General features: G+C 39.3%; 1 protein-coding gene across 5 annotated transcripts in view; it reads right to left on the reverse strand.

The window, feature by feature from the left end:
- LOC104612727 (hyperosmolality-gated Ca2+ permeable channel 1.7-like) overlaps positions 1–18,891 on the reverse strand; it is a 141,564-nt gene that overhangs the window by 51,173 nt on the left and 71,500 nt on the right. For all 5 annotated transcript variants that reach the window (XM_088902554.1, XM_088902553.1, XM_088902552.1 and 2 more), the window contains one exon: positions 10,993–11,333. In XM_088902554.1, coding sequence (XP_088758680.1) covers positions 10,993–11,333 — 341 coding nt within the window. The remainder of the gene's footprint in view (positions 1–10,992; positions 11,334–18,891) is intronic.

An 18,891-nucleotide genomic window follows, 5' to 3' on the forward strand; every position in this document is an offset into this window, starting at 1 on the left:
GTTGCCGAAAGAAAAAACAGACACCTTCTTGAGGTAGCTCGAGGGATGATGTTACACATGAATGTTCCAAAGAGGTTTTGGATGGATGCTATACTTGTAGCTGCTTATGTCATCAACCACATGCCCTCTAGAGTGCTGAACTACATGGCCCCTCATCAGTTGTTGTTCCCTCAGTCCCCTTTATTTTCCATTCCCATGAGAGTCTTTGGTTGTTGTGCCTTTGTCCATGATTTGTGTCCGTCTCGGGGTAAATTAGACCCTCGGTCCATTCTTTGTATCTTTCTGGGGTATCCCTCCTCTCAAAAGGGGTATTGGTGCATTGATCCCGTTAGTCATAAATTCTTTGTCTCTATGGATGTGTTCTTCTTTGAGTCTGAACCGTTCTTCCCTGCTTCTCCTCAGGGGAGAGTAGTGTGGAAGAGGAGAAGCAGGTTCAGGTCTGCCAAGTCTCTTTTCCTTCTATTCTGGACCTGGCCCCCTTTCGTGTCTTCCAACGTACACGCCGTAGAGATCAGCAATGTGACAGAGATGTGGAGCTACCAACCACTGAGCATCTGACACCATCAGACTCTCATGAGGTAAATCTAAACCCTGCTACACCTATTGACACCCTTGCTCCTACTGTGGATGACCTTGACATTCCTATTGGTCAAAGAAAGGGAGTCAGGTCATGCACTACCAAACATCCCATCACCCAGTATGTCTCCTATGATCACAATTCCCCCTCATACCAAGCCTTCTTATCTACAATTGATTGCATCCTTGTACCCAAAAATGTTGCAGAAGCCTTAAAATACCCTGAATGGACAGATGCTATGAAGGAGGAGATTAATGCCCTCCATAAAAATCAAACTTGGGAATTGGTAAATCTTCCAAGGGGGAAAGACCCAGTGGGGTGTAAGTGGGTGTTTACATTTAAATGCAAGGCAGATGGGACAGTTGAAAGATATAAAGCAAGATTGGTAGCCAAGGGATACACTCAAGTGTATGGAGTTGACTACGATGAGACATTTGCTCTAGTAGCTAAGATGAACTCAATTCGAGTTCTTCTACCATTAGCTGCTAATCTTGACTGGGAATTGCATCAACTAGACATTAAGAACGCCTTTTTAAATGGTGACCTAGAGGAGGAGATATACATGGTTCAACCGTCGGGATTCTGTACCAAGGGAAGTGAAAAGAAGTTGTAAGTTAAGAAAGTCTGTCTATGGATTGAAACAATCTCCCAGGGCTTGGTTTAGTAAGTTTCATATGGCGGTTCAGCCAGTAGGGTTCAAGCAATGTCAGTCTGATCACACACTCTTTGTGAAGAGATGTTAGGAACAGGTTGTTGTTTTGATAATGTATGTGGATGATATCATCATTACAGGAAATTGGAGTTCAAAAATACAACAATTGAAACAATTCCTTGCGTCTAAATTTGAAGTGAAAGATCTAGTCCCTCTAAAGTATTTTCTTGGAATTGAAGTTGCCCGCTCAAAAAAGGGCATCTTCATTTCTCAAAGGAAGTACACTCTTGATCTGTTACAAGACACAAGCAAGTTAGGTGCAAGGCCAGCAGATACTCCTATGGATGTTGATCATAAATTGGGTAACTGTGATGGTGAACCTCTAAAAGATGTAAAACAGTTCCAAAGGTTAGTGGGGAAGTTGATTTATTTGTCCATGACTCGTCCAGACATTGCCTATTCAGTTGGGGTCCTGAGCCAATTCATGCACTCTCCTAAGAAACCTCACTTTGAGGTAGTAGAGAGAGTTCTTAGATACTTAAAAAAGTATCCAGGAATAGGTATACTATTCAGTAAGCATAATCATCTAAAGGTGGAAGTCTTTACAGATGCTGATTGGGCAGGTGCGGTGGATGACAAAAAGTCCACAAGTGGGTATTGCACATTTGTGGGAGAAAACCTAGTGACCTGGAAAAGCAAGAAACAAAGTGTGGTAGCAAGGTCAAGTGCTGAAGCGAAGTATAGGGCTATGGCACATGGGGTGGCTGAAGTTCTTTGGCTTAAAAATCCTCTAGGGGAGCTTGGAGTTGCTGTTCACAATCCTATGTCTCTTTATTGTGACAACAAGGCAGCCATTAACATCGCCAACAATCCTGTCCTACATGAGAGGACCAAGCACATTGAAGTGGACAAACACTTCATAAGGGAAAAATTGGAAAGGGAATTTGCATCCCTTATGTCAACTCCAAGGAACAACTTGTTGATGTCCTCACAAAAGGACTTCCATACTCGCGGCACAATGAGTTGTGTGACAACTTGGGCATAATAGACATATACAGCCCAACTTGAGGGGGAGTGTTGTGAATCTTATTTATTGGTTTTGTGTTAGTATGTTGTTAGTATGTTGTTTGGTTCTGTGTTAGTATGTTGTCAGCCTAGTCTATCTAGGTGTTGACAGCTAGCTTCTTTTTTTTTCTTGTTAGTTGTTTGTTATTAGGAACTACCAGGGGCATTCTTGTAACTTCAGTTCTTATTACATTAAGTGAATATAAATAAGAAGCTGGGAACGACCAGCCTAGAGTTTTTGAGTCTCAATCGACTTTCTCTTCTCTTCTCCTCTACGTTCTCTTCTCCTCTTTCTTCTCTTGTCTCTCTCGTCTCTCTCGTCTCTCTTAGGAAGGAACACAGTCCCCATTGAGGAAGGCATTCTTCACATTCATTTGATATAAAGACCAAGAGTAATGGGCAACAAGAGACATGATCACACGAATTGAGTTCGTTTTAGCAACTTTGGCAAAGGTTTCTAGATAATCAATGCCATAAGTTTGTGTATATCCTTTGGTTACAAGTTGAGCTTTGTACCTCTCAATTGAGCCATCTTTAATAGTGTAGACCCACTTACACCCAACAGGAGTCTTATCCTTAGGACAAGGAACAACCTCCCAAATCTAGTTCTTTATCAAGGCCTCCATGTCTTGGTTCATAGCTTCCTTCCAGTGAGGGGACTGCATTGCCTCTGTAACACTGCAAAGGATGGAAACAGAAGAGATGGCAGAAATATAGGCACAATAGGAAGGTGAGAGAGCATCATAAGACACATAGTTAGTAATAGGATACTTGTTACATGTCCTCCACCATTTTCGAATGGCAATAGGAAGATCAAGATCAAGGTCAAGGTCAATAATAGAATTATCAGGAGGTTCAATATTACCTGAGTCTGGGAGATCAGATTTTGATGGGCTTTCTACTTCAAGAACCACCCTCTTACTGCGCCTGATGAAAAGCTATTGTCAGGACCGAGGCTGAAACACAGGAGAAGGAGGAAGAAGAGAAGTAATACCATTGTTACAAGGAAGAGAGGGAGGAGAAGGAGGAACAAAAGAGATAGGGACAGGAAGGCAGAAGGGAGTCCGATCTTCACTTGCATTCTGCCCCCGAAGAGGAGGACGGGATGATTGGAAAAAAGAGGAGAACTCCAAAAAGGTAACATCCTTAGAGTAACCAAGGAAGACACATTTAACTCACTTAGGATCAAACTTACGCCAGGAAGGACTCAGATCATGAACAAAACAAATACAACAAAAGATTTTAAGGGGGAGATTGAAAAGAGGTTCATCAAGAAAGAGAAGTTGATGAGGAGACTGAAGATTAAGGGTCCTTAAAGGAAGTTTGTTGATGAGATACACAAATGTCTCAACAACATTACCCAAGAAACAGGTGGGAACATGAGTCTGAAATAGTAAACTCCGAGCAACTTCAACCACATGCCTATTCTTCCTTTCAGCTACCCCATTTTGTTGTGGAGTATGACTACATGAACTCTGGTGAATAACGCCTCGATCTTCAAGAAATCTATGCAAATGATGTTCAAAGTATTCCTTGGCATTGTCAAATCTTATTATCTTAACTATTTTCTCAAATTGTGTCTCTACCATATTCATAAAGTTTTGAACCACCATAGGAACTTCATCTTGACTTTTCATCAAGTAGAGCCATGTATACCAACTGTAGTCATCAATGAAGAGGATGAAGTATTTATACCCACCCATGCAAGGGATAGCATATGAGCCCCAAACATCAATATGAATCAAATGAAAAGCAACACGACTTCTTTTACTACTCACAAAATATGTGGTTCGACATTGTTTTGATAGATGACAAACTTCACATTCAAAATTCAACTTTCACAATGAGTCAAATAAGTTTGGAAACAAAAGTTCTACAGAATTGAAAGACATATGACCAAGACGACAATGCTATAATTTCAAAAGACTCATTTTCTCATTTGAACAAGACTCAGTCTAGCTCAATAACCCATGCTTTGAAGGTCCATCAAAGAGGTAGACTCCATCAGCTTCATGCCCACTTCTAATCATCTTCCCCGTGCTCAAGTCCTAAAAAACACAATGGGTAGGAAAAAATGTCACTGAGCAATTATGGGATTTTGTAAGAAAACTAACAGACAACAAACTTTAATGTAATTAGGGCACATGAAGAGTTGATTCAAGAGAAAGGTTATGAGTGAGTTTGACTTCACCCTAACCCGAAATAGGAGTCTAAGATCCATCAACAACAATAATCTTGCCCTTCCCTAGGGTTAACTTATATGAGGTAAAATGTGAAGGCATATCAATCATATGGGCACTGGCCCCAAAGTCTACAATCCAAGGACTAAAAGATGTGGAACAAGAAAGTGCAGTACCTGCCTTGGCATATGAACTAGATGGATTACCAAGTCTAGAACCAGATGAAGAGGATGTACCACCCTTTTCCAACAGCAATAGTATATTCCTGAGTTTGTCCATTACATCAAAGGAGTCCCTTCCTCCCGGTTTTGTATTTTTCTGGTTTTAAGTGAGGATTGAGCTTCCAACACTTTTCCTTAGTATGTCTTGCCTTCTTGCAATAATCACAAACCACATCCTCAACCTTCTCAATAATAGGGTGTTTACTAGTATTTTGCTTGGATCGAGATGACATAAAGGCAGAGTGATCAATCATAGGAGGTTGCATCATGGCTGTCCTACTCTCTTCCCCTTGTACAAGGGAGTACACGGAAGCAAGAGTGACAATGCCGGCACTAAGAATATGTTGCCTAGTAAAATCAAACTCTGGATTCAAGCCAACCAAGAAATCAAAGGCTATTCTCTTCTATATACTTTCGATATTACTCACCATCTTCAGGGTCCTTCCATACAAGAATTTTCAGGTGATCCATTTCTTCCCAGATAAAATGTAGAGAAGAGAAATACATAGCCACAAATCCCTCCCCCTAACGAATACTGCAAGCTTCCCTCCGAAGCTAGTACACTCTAGCAATATTGTTAACTTGGGAATAATTGGCAACAACTCTATCCCAAATATCTTTGGCCATTGGAAGAAACATGTAGTTTCGAGCAATATGAGGTTGCATTGAGCAAATCAACCATCTTCAGGGTCCTTCCATACAAGAGTCTTCAGGTGATCCATTTCTTCCCAGATAAAATGTAGAGAAGAGAAATACATAGCCACAAATCTCTCCCCCTAACGCATACTGCAAGCTTCCCTCCGAAGCTAGTACACTCTAGCAATATTGTTAACTTGGGAATAATTGGCAACAACTCTATCCCAAATATCTTTGGCTATTGGAAGAAACATGTAGTTTCGAGCAATATGAGGATACATTGAGCAAATCAACCATGACATTACAAGGGAGTTATCTTGTTCCAACTTTGCATATTTTGGATCATCCAGATTTGGCTTCACCTCCTTTCCTGTGATGTATCCTAGTTTACCTCTCCCAGTAATGGTAAGTTTAGCAGATTGGGACCACTCTAAAAAGTTGGTTCTATCAAGTTTAATAGTAGTTATCATACCACTGGAAATGTCTACACTTCCCAAGAACACACTGGAAACCATCTGTACATCCTTAGATGATTCCATAATCTATCAAAATGCTTTTACGCCAACCAAAAGGCGCCCCAAATACTTAACCACAGCTAAGGACCCAAGAAACTAGGCCACCACATAGTTAAGAGGCAAAAAAAGGCCAAAATACTAAGTTGGCGCCAAAATAGAAGGAGAAGAAAATCTCCCAAAAATTGTCTAGGGCTTAGAAAAATACGGGACCATTTCACGTTACGCCCAAGGAAAAAAACAGCCTGAATGGTCTAGGGTTTGCAACAGAAAAATTGATTAAACAAAGTGTACAAGGCTCGACATCAAATCTGGATTTTTTTGCGATTTTCTGCTTGAAAAATCTACTAAAAATCATAGAAGCTTCGAACAAAGACAAGAATCATACCAAAAATCTTCCAAAACCAGGGCGGATCAAACCATATATGATTCATGTATTGCCGCTGACACTTGTATGGACTGCTGACATCATTTGGCGATGGTTTGACGTTAGCAGTTCATCTCGTGAATGAGAGTCAGCAAGAAAGGTATTCCCAAGTGCCTTTACCCGCTCTGATACCAAGTTGGAAACTAGTATTGTAAATCTAGGGTTTGTGTGAGAAAGAAAGAGAGAAAGGAGAAGAAGTAGAGGAATGTGCCGAGTGGTGTGCTTTTGTTACTGTTCACACCCTCAAAAGGCACTTTATATTTTGAAACAAGAAATTACAAAGAGATCCTACTTGGGCACCCAAATACAAAAAGAGTACAAAGGTAAGAGGTAAAGATTAAAAAGACCCTTGCCTAAACTTTCTCAACAACTTTAACAAACTCTACAAAAATTGGTTGCCCCTACAACTATCCATTCCAAACCTACACACAAAATTTCTTTCAAAGTTTCTAACCCTAGAACCATTTTCCTCAATTCAAAGCCATTAAACCCTAAGATCCTTCCTAATTTAAACAATCTCTACCTTTAGTATTAAAATACTAAACCCTATTCTATTCTTGCCTCCTAGAGTTACTAGGTTATTCTATCCCTATATCAATTGGTACCACAGTTGCAAGTCCTACATCATTTGGTGGAAAAGCAAGCAATCCTACATCTTTTTGGTATCAAAGCAAGTTGTCCTACATCAACAAGGATTATGAAATGATGACCCCGAATGAACCAAAAATATCATCCTTTTGTTCCTAAAAGCAATGCATGGTAAAGAAGACATGGACTACATGCAACTTTACTTTTCTTTATTCCTTATTTGTTTTATTTGTTTTATTTGTTTTTTTTTCTTGTTTAAACATCATCATCATCCAGGCTTTATCCCAACTATATGGGGTTGGCTACATGAATCCCGTTTCACCAATCCGTTCTATTTAAAGCCATATCCTTTGTTAAATTATAACTTTATAAGTGCTTAAATCATTTCTTACTACTTCTACCCATGTTCGTTTTGGACTACCTTGAGCTCTTCTAGACCCTTCAGTGTGCAACAATCACTTCTTCTAATTTTACCACTTATCGGATGTTCCCAAACCATTTCAATCTACTCTATCTCATTTTATCATCTATTGTAGTTACTCCTAGGTTCCTACAGATAACTTCATTTCTAGTCCTATCCTTTCTAGTTTTTCCACTCATCCATCTTAGCATTTGTGTTGCTCAATACTTTGCTCCATACAACATAGCTGCCCTCACAACTATTTTATAGAACTTTCCTTTGAATCTAAGTATTATTTGCTTATCACATGAAGTTCAAATGTACCCTTCGTTTTTCCCATCCTGCTCTAATTCTTTGGGTGACATCCTCCTCAACCTTTCCCATTCTTATGACTTATTGAACCAGAATACTGGAAATGGTCACATTAAGTTATCTCTCAGTCTCCAATCCTAAGTGTATCTTGATTTACATGCCTATTATTACTAAATTTAAATGTCATATACTCTATTTTAGTCCTACTAATTTTAAAACCTCTTGTTTCTAAGGCATTTGTCCATAAGCTTAATTTTGCATTTAATCCTTCATTAGTTTCATCAATTAAAACAATGTCATCCACAAACATCAAACTTCCTCCTAAATATGTATAGTCAATTCAGCTAGGGTAAGTGAAAATAGATAAGGGCCTAAGTGCTGAACCTTGGTGAAGACCCATAGTAACGATAAAATTTGTAGTCTCCTACTGGTATTCTAACATTGATTGTTGCTCCCTCATACATATCCATAATTAGGTCTATATACCTATTTGGAATCCCTTTCTTTTCCAAGACCCACCGCATTATCTCTCTAGGAACTCTATTATATAGATCAATGAACAGCATATGAAGATCTTCTTTCTTTTAACTTTTCTATCAATTGTCTCAAAGAAATATAGCTTCCACGGTTGATTTCCTTGGCATAAAGCCAAATTGATTCTTTGATACACTTGTTTCAAGTCGTATGTTTTGCTTAATTATTCTCTCCTAAAGTTTCAGTGTGGTCCACAAGTTTAACCCCGTGATAGTTATTAGAACTTTGTCTATCACCTTTGTTCTTAAATATAGGCATAACACTATTGTTTCTCCAATCATTAGACATCATTAGCTTGGTCATCCATAACAAGCCTACCTCTCCCATACATTTCATACTTCTATTGGTATTCCATCAGGTCCTAACACCATCCCATCATCTCACTTGGTGCTTCTTTTACTTAAGTAGGTCTAACTCTACAAAGGTACATATTATTTTTAACAGTACTGGTATTACTAGATTTTCCTCCATTAGCACTCTCTCCCTATTGTTCGTTTAATAATTTTTCAAAATGGTTTTCCATCTTTGTTTGATTTCCTTACCTTTTACCAAGATTCTTTGATCATCTTTAATGGACCTAACATGGTTTAAATCTCTACCTTTCCTTTCTCTCATCTTTGCTAGTTTGTACATTCATTTTTCTCCCTCTTTAGTGCCCAATTTATGGTAAATCTCATCATAAGCCTTACTTTTAACTTTATTCACGTTCTTTTTAACTTCCTTTCTTATGGTTTTATAATTTTTCCAATACTCCACATTTCTAGTTTTTTTCCTTTTTTATACCAGCTCGTTTTAATCTAATTATATTTTGAACTTCTTCATTCCACCACCAAGATTTTTTAGTACTTTGCCTCTTCCCTTTTATACTCCTAAGACATCCTCTGTTACTTTCTTTATATTACCTGCCATTTCAAGCCAAATATCATTAATCTTTCCATCTAAATTCCAATTCCCTTCTATTATCAATATATTTCTAAATTTAGCTAGCTTTTATCATTTCAGGTTTTCCCACTTAATTCTTGGATGCCTATTTTCTTCCCTATTTCTCTTCTATTTCCTAATGCGCGCATGTACCACCACTAGTCTATGTTATGTTGCTTTGCTTTCTGTAGGAATAACTTTGCAATCTTTACACGCCATTCAATTTGTTCTTCTTGTAAAGAAAAAATCTATTTTGATTTATGTTTTCCCACTTTTAAATGCTATTAAGTATTCATCATTCTTTTTGGAAACTTACCTCAACCAAAAACACGAGCTTTCTGTTTCTCAAAGTACACATGATAGCATTTCGTACATGACAGGGTGAAAAATTCACCCTTGGGTCATGACACCTTTTCCCAAAAGTAATATGTTGAGATCTAGTCTTAAAATCAATGTTGTAATGCGGACCATATAGAACCAGAAAGCTTATTGGGTCACAAATCGAATGGTTTGATTGTGAGTCATGTAAAATTCCAACAAAGATAATTTCATGAAAACCCCAAGTTTCAAATATCATCTTTTACGTGAAAAAGAAACATAGGACAAGCTTCCACCACTGTAATAGAGATGTGAAATAAGATTGATAAGGATGTAGTTATAAAAAAGAAAAGCTTGTTTGTTGTTACATAGCAGATCAGAAGTAAAAAAAAAAAATCTCATTAAGAATTCTCTTTTTATTTTATATTTTATTTTTGTGGATTAAGATTTAATGCTTCATCCATGTTTCAGCTTGCAAGAAAGTGGTTAGTATTTAGTTTTCCCTTGTTTAAAGAAAAATAGAAAAACAATGTGGTTTTGGCTTTAATGCCTTTTCATGAATGGAACTTTATTAAATTTCAGAAGCTTTGTGGAAAGATAAATTAGTTTATTTTGTATTAATCATTGTTTTAAAAACCAGATCAAACCGAATGGTCAGACCGGTTGACCAAGGAACCAGTCATAGGTTTGGGTCCGGTTTTGGACTCCAAAACCATCTGATCCAGGTTTGGACCAGACAGTTGGACCATTTGACCTGGGAACCAGTAGCCAAAATGGTTCCGTTTCTGGTCCGGTTTTCAAAACCATGGTATTAACTAGTATATGCAGACTAAAGTTTATTCAAGAATGCTCTTCTATACCATATTCTATTATAAATGAAACTTCGATTTTCTCTAATTTTGACCTTTGGAAAGTTTATACATATATTCCAAAAATACAGCAAAATTTCAGTATATTCTTTTTTTGTCTAAAATTCTCCCACCCAAGTTTCTAGAGTTATTGTGGTTGTATCAATCTCCAAAAAAAACAAAACTTGAATATGACAATAACAACTTGGTGATAAGACCTGTTTTCCTGTTACCTAGCAAAGGATGAAACCTAGGTCGTAATTCTATATAGATGAATGGTTGTTAAGACGATGCCATTATAATTGTAGAGATAATGGGCCGAATGGGCCTTAGCTTCTTTGTTTTTCTTACGTTATGTCTATGACTTGTATTAGTAGGTAGTGGGCCTAAGTTATGGGCTTATTTTCTCTTTTTTTTTATTGTTTTTTATTGTTGTCTTTAGTGATGGGCACCCTACCAAGGGGCACTCATGTAATCATCCTTATATTTTACAACAAAAGAATAAAAGAGATCATTGGGGGCTGAAGAGAGGTTTTGAACTACTCTCTCTTCTTCCTCCATCACTTCTCTCTCTTCATCTCCTTCCTTTCTCCTGTTTCTTTCTTTTAATTCAAATTATTGCAGGTGTGATTTACAACTATAACGTATTATAACCACAATAAATTATAAGTGACAAGAAATTTTGCCTCGTAAGCATGGTGCAAATTAGGCATTTACAAGCAGAAAAGCATAAGCTTACTTACAAAATAACTAAAAAAACTGAAAGGAAAAATGCAATAAAAAATGTATGAGTTAACTTACCTTTTAATTAATGGCCTTAAGAAAGGCACAACCTTCTGGATCGCTTCAATGTTTGCTAGGGATTGGACAAATGCAATAGGAATCATAAAGAAGAATGTAAGGAGAAAAAGCATAACAGCCATAATCAATCTTCGGATAATCCGTTGAAAATATGGTATTAAAAGATTATCCCAATAGACATCGCGAGGCTCAGGAGCCCACTCTGTCAACCAAATAATTGCATTACTTGATTGTTGAGTTTGAGCACAAACAGCTGCCCCCCATCGTGTTTTGAATGAAACAAATGCTGCTGGAATTATAGACTTAGGGTCACTTATAACCCTTTTCCTTTCTGCAGCTTCCTGGAAAAAGGATTATTTAGTTATGCAGAAAGATGGACAAAGAAAGAAAATATTCTAATAGCAGAAGAACGCATATTTGAAACAGTCTTTTGGATAGTCAATCAAAAAGAATTTTTAGGAACAGTACTAAAATTAATAAACCGATCAACAAATGGATGTCTAAAATATCTACTATGTCTTTTTTTCAGATAAGTCAATATTTATTATCAGAAAAGAAATTTGTATTAATATATTTAGAAAATTCAGAGAAGAATGTTAATAGGCCATCCCACCAGCCCATAGTACATCAAATTACAACTATGCCCAAATTTTATTAACCAATAACTAAAATCTTTACAAGCATCTCTCTGAGAGGCACAAGATGCTACCTCTCCCAAGTAAATTACATATTACGTTTCAGCCCAGTTCAAACAATTTCTATTCACCCCTTGCTTAGCTAAAACATCCGCAATTCCATTAGCTGATCTCCTCAAACCAAGCTCGTGGGGATTGCTTTATGCCATAAAAGGATTTCTTTAACTTGCACACCTTGCCCTGCATTTCCTTACCAAACATGCCTGGAGGAAGTAGTTGCAGAAACTAGGGTTTCAAGAGAGAGAGAGAAAGAAGAGAAGAGAAGAAGAGGAAGAAGGAGAGGAAGAAGAGAGTAATGTGTCAAGAGGTGTGTGTTGTTCACTATTCACACCCTCAAAAGTTTACTTTATAATTTGAAAAATAATAATTACAAGAAGGCTTCTATGTGGGAGCCCAAATACTAAGAGAATATAAGAAAGGAGAAAAAGACCAAAAACACCCATGTCTAACCATTCTCAACACTCCCCCTCAAGCTGAGCAAATATGTCAAACATTCCCAGCTTGGCAAGGTTCTTAGCAAACTTTAGATGGTCAACACCTTTAGTGAGGCAATCAGCTAGTTGGTCTTCTGACCTTACAAAAGGAAGGCAAATCTCTCCCAAGGTTTAAGATGTCGATGTCGATTGAAATGTCGCTCACCCAAATAAAGAACATATGTCGAAATATCGGAAATGTCGAATGGAAATACTGTAAAAAGTAAAGACATTGGGGAAATATTGTGAGATATATGAAATTATGCATTAATATTTTGTGAAATGACAAAAGAAACATAATTACACCTTTCTAGATTATTATCATATTGCAAACCATCATAGAAAGCCAAGAAACTAATATTAAGAATAAAGTGATGAACAACGAAGTTGTCCTATAGATTTCAACCATCATAGAAAGCCAAACCTGAAGTTGCTTTCCATGCTTCATATACTGGACTCCTCAATAGTTTCTTCGTCCTTTGAACTCTCTTCACCAAGACTAATCCAACCTGAATAAAAAACTTCATCTTTTTCTTTATCTCGAACATACCTCAGGTTTGGCTTCTTTGGGCTGGTGCAATAAGAAACCAGCCTTCACTTCCAAACCCAAACTTCTTTCCATTTGGCTGATTTCTATGAACTAGCCGTCAAGGCTTCATCTTGGACGGCCCTGCTCCTGTTGTAAACCATATGGGCCAAGCCCATTACCAACATCATTTAAGGTGTCATCCCCCTCACTATGTTTGGTTCCATGGGCATTTATTGGAAAAATGCCACCACATCAGCACCACATAGGTGTTGGCACATATTGTGCATGAAACCACTGTTTGGTTTCAACGCTTATCAAATAAACAATGAAAAACAGAAATGCTTTGGTTTATGTGCATTAGGAATTGGGGGAAACATCAAATTCTTGTTTCCCCCTGTGAAAACCCTAGTTGATTCTAGGTCAAAGTAGAGAAGAAGAAAGAAGAAAGAAAAGAGAAAGAAGAAGGAGAGAAGAAGAGTGTTCGGCCATACTAGAAGAGAGAATGTGTAAAAATCACTCTCCTAGCCGACCCACTTGAATTTTATTCATAAAACTTAGAGTTACAAGAAAGACAATTTTGTCCCTCATAGAAGATGCGACACATAACTTAAACTCAGATACAATAGACCTTTCACTTTCAAGAAGATACACCAGAATGACCAAAATACCCTTGACTCGAGCATTTTAACACTCCCCCTCAAGCTGGAGAGTATATATCATATAGTCCCAGCTTGTTACAAATGTAATCTATTCTTCCCCGAGACAATCCTTTTGTGAAGAGATCGGCCCACTGATTTCCTGAGCTCACATGAGATGTAGTTATTACCCCACTTATCACTTTCTCTCTCACAAAGTGACAATCCACCTCAATATGCTTAGTTCTTTCATGGAAGACGGGATTGGATGAGATGTGAACAGCAACTTGGTTATCACAGTATAGTTTCATGGGTTTGTCAATTGAGAAACCCATCTCCTGTAGTAAGTTCTTCAGCCATACTAGTTCACATGTAGTAAGTTCTTCAGCCATACTAGTTCTTGCCACCACTGTTTGCTTCTTGCTCTTCCAAGTTACAAGATTGCCACTCAGGAAGGTACAATACCCTGTGGTTGATCTCCTGTCTGATATAGAGCCAGCCCAGTCGGCATCTGTGTACCCTACTATCTCAAGAGTTCCTCCCTTTTGGTATAACAAACCACGACATGGAGCACCCTTAGGTACCTAACGATTCTCAGAACAGCTTCCCAATGAGGAACCCGGGGATGTTGCATAAACTGACTCGCCACACTAACAGCAAATGATATATCTGGTCGGGTAATGGTCAGGTAGTTCAAATTTCCCACTAACCTTCTGTATCTTCCAGGATCATCAAACTCTTCGCCTACATCCACACTTAACTTGGCATTGAGTTCCATAGGAGTCTCTGCTGGTTTAGCACCTAACAACCTTGTTTCTTCAAGTAGATCAAGAACATATTTTCTCTAACAAAGGTTGATCCCCTGTTTTGACCTCGTAACCTCTATTCCTAAGAAATACTTTAGCTTCTCCAGATCTTTCGTATTGAAGTGGTCCTGTAGGAATTTTTTCAGCCTGTCAATTCCATTGCTGTCACTTCCAGTTATGACAATATCATCCACATACACGACTAGCAAGATTTTCCCATCCTTTGAGTTATAGCTGAACACAAAATGATCAACCTGACACTGTTTCATCCCAAAGGCCTTCACCACTTCACTGAACCTGCCAAACCATGCACGTGGAGATTGTTTCAGTCCATAGATTGCCTTTTTGAGCCTGCACACCTTACCAGCCTCCCCCAAAGCAACAAACCCTAGTGGTTGCTCCATATACACCTCCTCAACAAGATCACCATGTAGGAAGGCATTTTTTATGTCAAGTTGTACGAGAGGCCAATCATACATAGCAGCTAATGAGATCAACACCCGAACTGAACCAATTTTAGCCACAGGAGAGAATGTCTCCATATAGTCCACACCATATAACTGAGAATAGCCCTTGGCCACTAACCGTGCCTTCAATCGTTCCACACTGCCATCAGGAAGATGCTTCATTGTGTAGACCCATTTACACCCAACAATGTGCTTACCAGGAGGAAGGGTGGTGAGTTCCCACGTGTGATTATGTTGTAGAGCAGAGAGTTCTTCTTCCATGGCTTGCCGCCACCCTGGGGAGGTAAGGGCTTCCTGTACAGTCTTGGGAATGGGAACCGATGAGAGTAATGATATAAACTTGCAATGAGAAGCAGAAAGGTGAGCAGTGGAAACATAGTCTGAAATGGGATGAGAAGTACAAGTGCGTTTACCTTTCCGCAAAGCAATAGGGAGATCAAGATCTGAGGGAGAAGGAGTAGTAGCAGGATCTGTCGACAGGTGCTGAAGTGGAGGAGGGGCCGAAGCACTTCTGCGGGTATACACTTGAGTAATTGGCGGCCTCTCTGTAGTAACAGGCATATGATGTGCATCTGCAGTAGGAATGAGAGCTACGGGAAGAGGAACCACTGAGGGAGAAGAAGAGACCCCGGCATCTGAGAAAAATGGAATTGATTCAAAGAAGGTGACATCAGAGCACACAAACGATTTATGAAATTTTGGGTAATAACACTTATACCCTTTCTGAGTCATCGAGTAGCCAAGAAAAATACACTTTGTAGCTCGAGCATCTAGCTTGTCTACTCCAGGCCCCAAGTGTTGAACAAAACAAACACAGCCAAAGACTCTTGGGGTGAGAGGAAATGGAGACAAAGTGTGAAGCAACACGGAGAAAGGGGACTGACTTCCAAGGATTGACATGGGCATCCGATTTATCAGAAAACAGGATGTAAGAACAGCATCACTCCAAAAATGCTTTGGGACATGCATATTGATCATCAAGGACCGAGCGGTTTCAAGAAGATGTCTATTTTTACGTTCAGCTACACCGTTTTGTTGCGGGGTGTAGGCACAAGAAGTTTGATGAATTATTCCATGATGTTCTAGGTATTGCTGAAATGGTGAGGAGATGTATTCTTTGGCATTATCGAAGCGAAGTATTTTCATATGAACACCAAATTGAGTGCGTATTTCAGCATGAAATTTCTGAAAAATAGAGAACAATTCACTACGGTCTTTCATAAGATAGATCCATGTCATCCTTGAAAAGTATCAACAAAGATTACAAAATACTTAAACCCATTGTATGACACCACTTTAATTGGACCCCATACATCAGAATGAACTAAAGCAAAAGGACTTGAGGCACGACTATCAATTCTTGGACTAAATGAGACTCAATGATATTTTCCCAACTGACATGACTCACAATCTAATGATGAAAGATGACTCAAGGAAGGAACTAGCAGCTTCAAAGCCTTGAGAGAGGGATGACCAAGTCTGTAGTGCCATTGGAGAGGAGTAAGAGACGACTGAAAAGCCATTGGGGAGTCACCACCATCAAGGTAATACAAACCACCTGCTTCATGCCCTCCACCAATCTTCTTCCCCGTCTTGAGACCCTGAAACACACAAGAAGAAGGATAGAAGGTTACAGAACAATTAAGGGACTTGGTTAATCTGCTGACAGACATAAGGTTAAAAGGGAACTTAGGAACATATAAAACAAATGCTAAAGACAAGGAGGAGAGATCAACATCACCAACACCACAAATAGGAGATGTAGAACCATTAGCAAGTGTAACTGTCTGAGATGTGGAGGAGCGAGAAAGGGAAGAAAATACATCAAGAGTCCCAGACAGATGGTCCGAGGCTCCAGAATCAATGATCCAGGGTGAGGCTTTGGAAGCTAAGCAAGTCATACCTGAATGGGCAAGTGTAGCTGTGTTCTGCTGAGATGTTTGAAGGAACTGTTCATATACTGCCCGTGGTACACTCACCATTTCCTGCCCGGAAGCACAAGCGGGTGTGGAGGGGGTTGGGGCAGTTTGTTGGCTTTCAGTAATTGTGCTACTACTCTTAGATGTAGCATGGTTAGCCCAAGTGTTGGGTGGACCATGCAAATCATAGCAGAAATTAACTGTGTGCCCCTCTAAGCCACAATGTCTACATTTTCTCTGAGCATTACTCCTTCCTTTTCCACGGCCTCCCCCTGACTCTCGGCCTCCAATCTGGCCACTAGCCCGGTTAAACAAGTGTCCATCACGGTTGCTTGGAGGAACACTGCTGCCACCACCACTTCTACTTCCACGGCCACTCCCTTTAGTCACTACCAAACCAGATCTATCAGAGAAGGAAGAATGTTCCACTGGCTCAATGGATGTCCTCTTAAGGCGGGCAAAAACTTCTTCAAGTGAGGGGAGAGCTGATCCCCCCAATATTTGTGCTCTGACAGGCTCATACTCAGCCTTGAAGCCCACAAGAAACCTAGTCACATTAAGTTGTTCACGTTGCTGTTGTTGGATCTGGACATCTGATGTTAGAGGGTGATGCACATTTAGCTCATTGTGAATGTTCCTCAAACTTGCACAATACTCTTCTAAGCTTTGACTTCCTTGCTTCAAATTGAAGTACTCTTGGTATAACTGATATACCCTAGTTGTGTTGTCTTATCCAGAGTACAACTTTTTAGCATGATCCCAGATCTCTTTGGTTGTATCTAGGAACATGAAGTTCACACTAATCTTTGGTTCCATGCTGTTCCAAAGCCATGTCATTATCTGTGCATCATCTTGTTCCCAATCACTGAACCCAGGGGTAGAGAGAAGAAGATTTTGCCCATGGTACATAGTTCTCACCGTTCAACTTGATGGATGTCATTTGAACACTTGGACAATCTGGAGAAAGCATGATGCCGGTTTTGTTGTCATTCCCATTTACAGATGAAGCCATCTCAATTATTTCACCTTTGAATATACACCACAATTTCACACTCTTCACAAGACTTATCTCACTTATGATACCACCAACTCCACCTTCTTCAACTGCACATTACACACTACACTCTAAAGCCGAAATCATTCAGTCAACACATCAAACACTTGGACTGCACACCGCAGAACCATTTACCATCAACACACCACGGCTGAAATTACTCAGTCATTTCATCGAACACTTGTTCTTCATACTGCAGAACTGATTACACACGAGGTCTAGGGGTTCACTTTTAAGCATTTAGAATCATAGATATGTCAGCCACCACAACACAACCATCACCACACCACTGCTGTCATGGACATCAGCAGTCTACTACTCTTCTTTCAGCACACATGCGAGCAAGAAAACAAAGGAACATGACTGATATGTGTATCAGTTTCACCCAGCACCACAACAACTAACTTTTGAAGCACAAAAATTAGCATTCACAGTCCATTTCTGAACACACGACAGCAGTGTCCATACCTGTATACGTCCAGCCCTCTTCGTACACTGAATAGAGGGTCTAGTATACCACTTCAACGACCACCACAGCACCGGCCAGAGGCATTCTCACCTCCAGGCCCTCAAAACGGCAACTCCTTTTCAGCCCTTTATCGAGTCTTCAATCAGGTCAGCGGTAGGATGATGAAACCTACTGTGAAGCTGGCGGCGAACCCAGGAAGAAGACAGCAGCAAGAAAACACGAGACTTTATGGCTCTGATACCATGTGAATAAACCCTAGTTGATTCTAGGTCAAAGTATAGAAGAAGAAAGAAGAAAGAAAAGAGAAAGAAGAAGGAGAGAAGAAGAGTGTTCGGCCAAACTAGAAGAGAGAATGTGTAAAAATCACTCTCCTAGCCAACCCACTTGAATTTTATTCATAAAACTTAGAGTTACAAGAAAGACAATTTTGTCCCTCATAGAAGATGGGACACATAACTTAAACTCAGATACAATAGACCTTTCACTTTCAAGAAGATACACCAGAATGACCAAAATACCCCTGACTCGAGCATTCTAACACCCCCAATGCCTGGGCATTTATTCAAATGAAATGCTTGTGGCACACTTTAAGCTGAGGTGGAAAGTAACTTTATGGGGTGCTACTTGTGTAAAGAGACTAGGCCGAATGGGTCCTAGTATCTTCTCTTGTAATATCTTTTCTTTTCTTGTTGGCTAATGGGCCTCTCTTAATGGGCTTGTTATTTCTTTTTGTTTAATCTCTTTATGTTACTGCCTAGCTGGCCGCCCACTTAAGGGCATATTTGTCATTACTCTAACATTAATTCTTAATAAAAAGGATTAGAGGAGAAAGGGAAGATAATTCGAATCTTC

Source organism: Nelumbo nucifera, chromosome 4 (assembly GCF_055504915.1).
Source record: "Nelumbo nucifera cultivar China Antique chromosome 4, China Antique-T2T, whole genome shotgun sequence".
NCBI classification, from domain to species: Eukaryota; Viridiplantae; Streptophyta; class Magnoliopsida; order Proteales; family Nelumbonaceae; genus Nelumbo; species Nelumbo nucifera.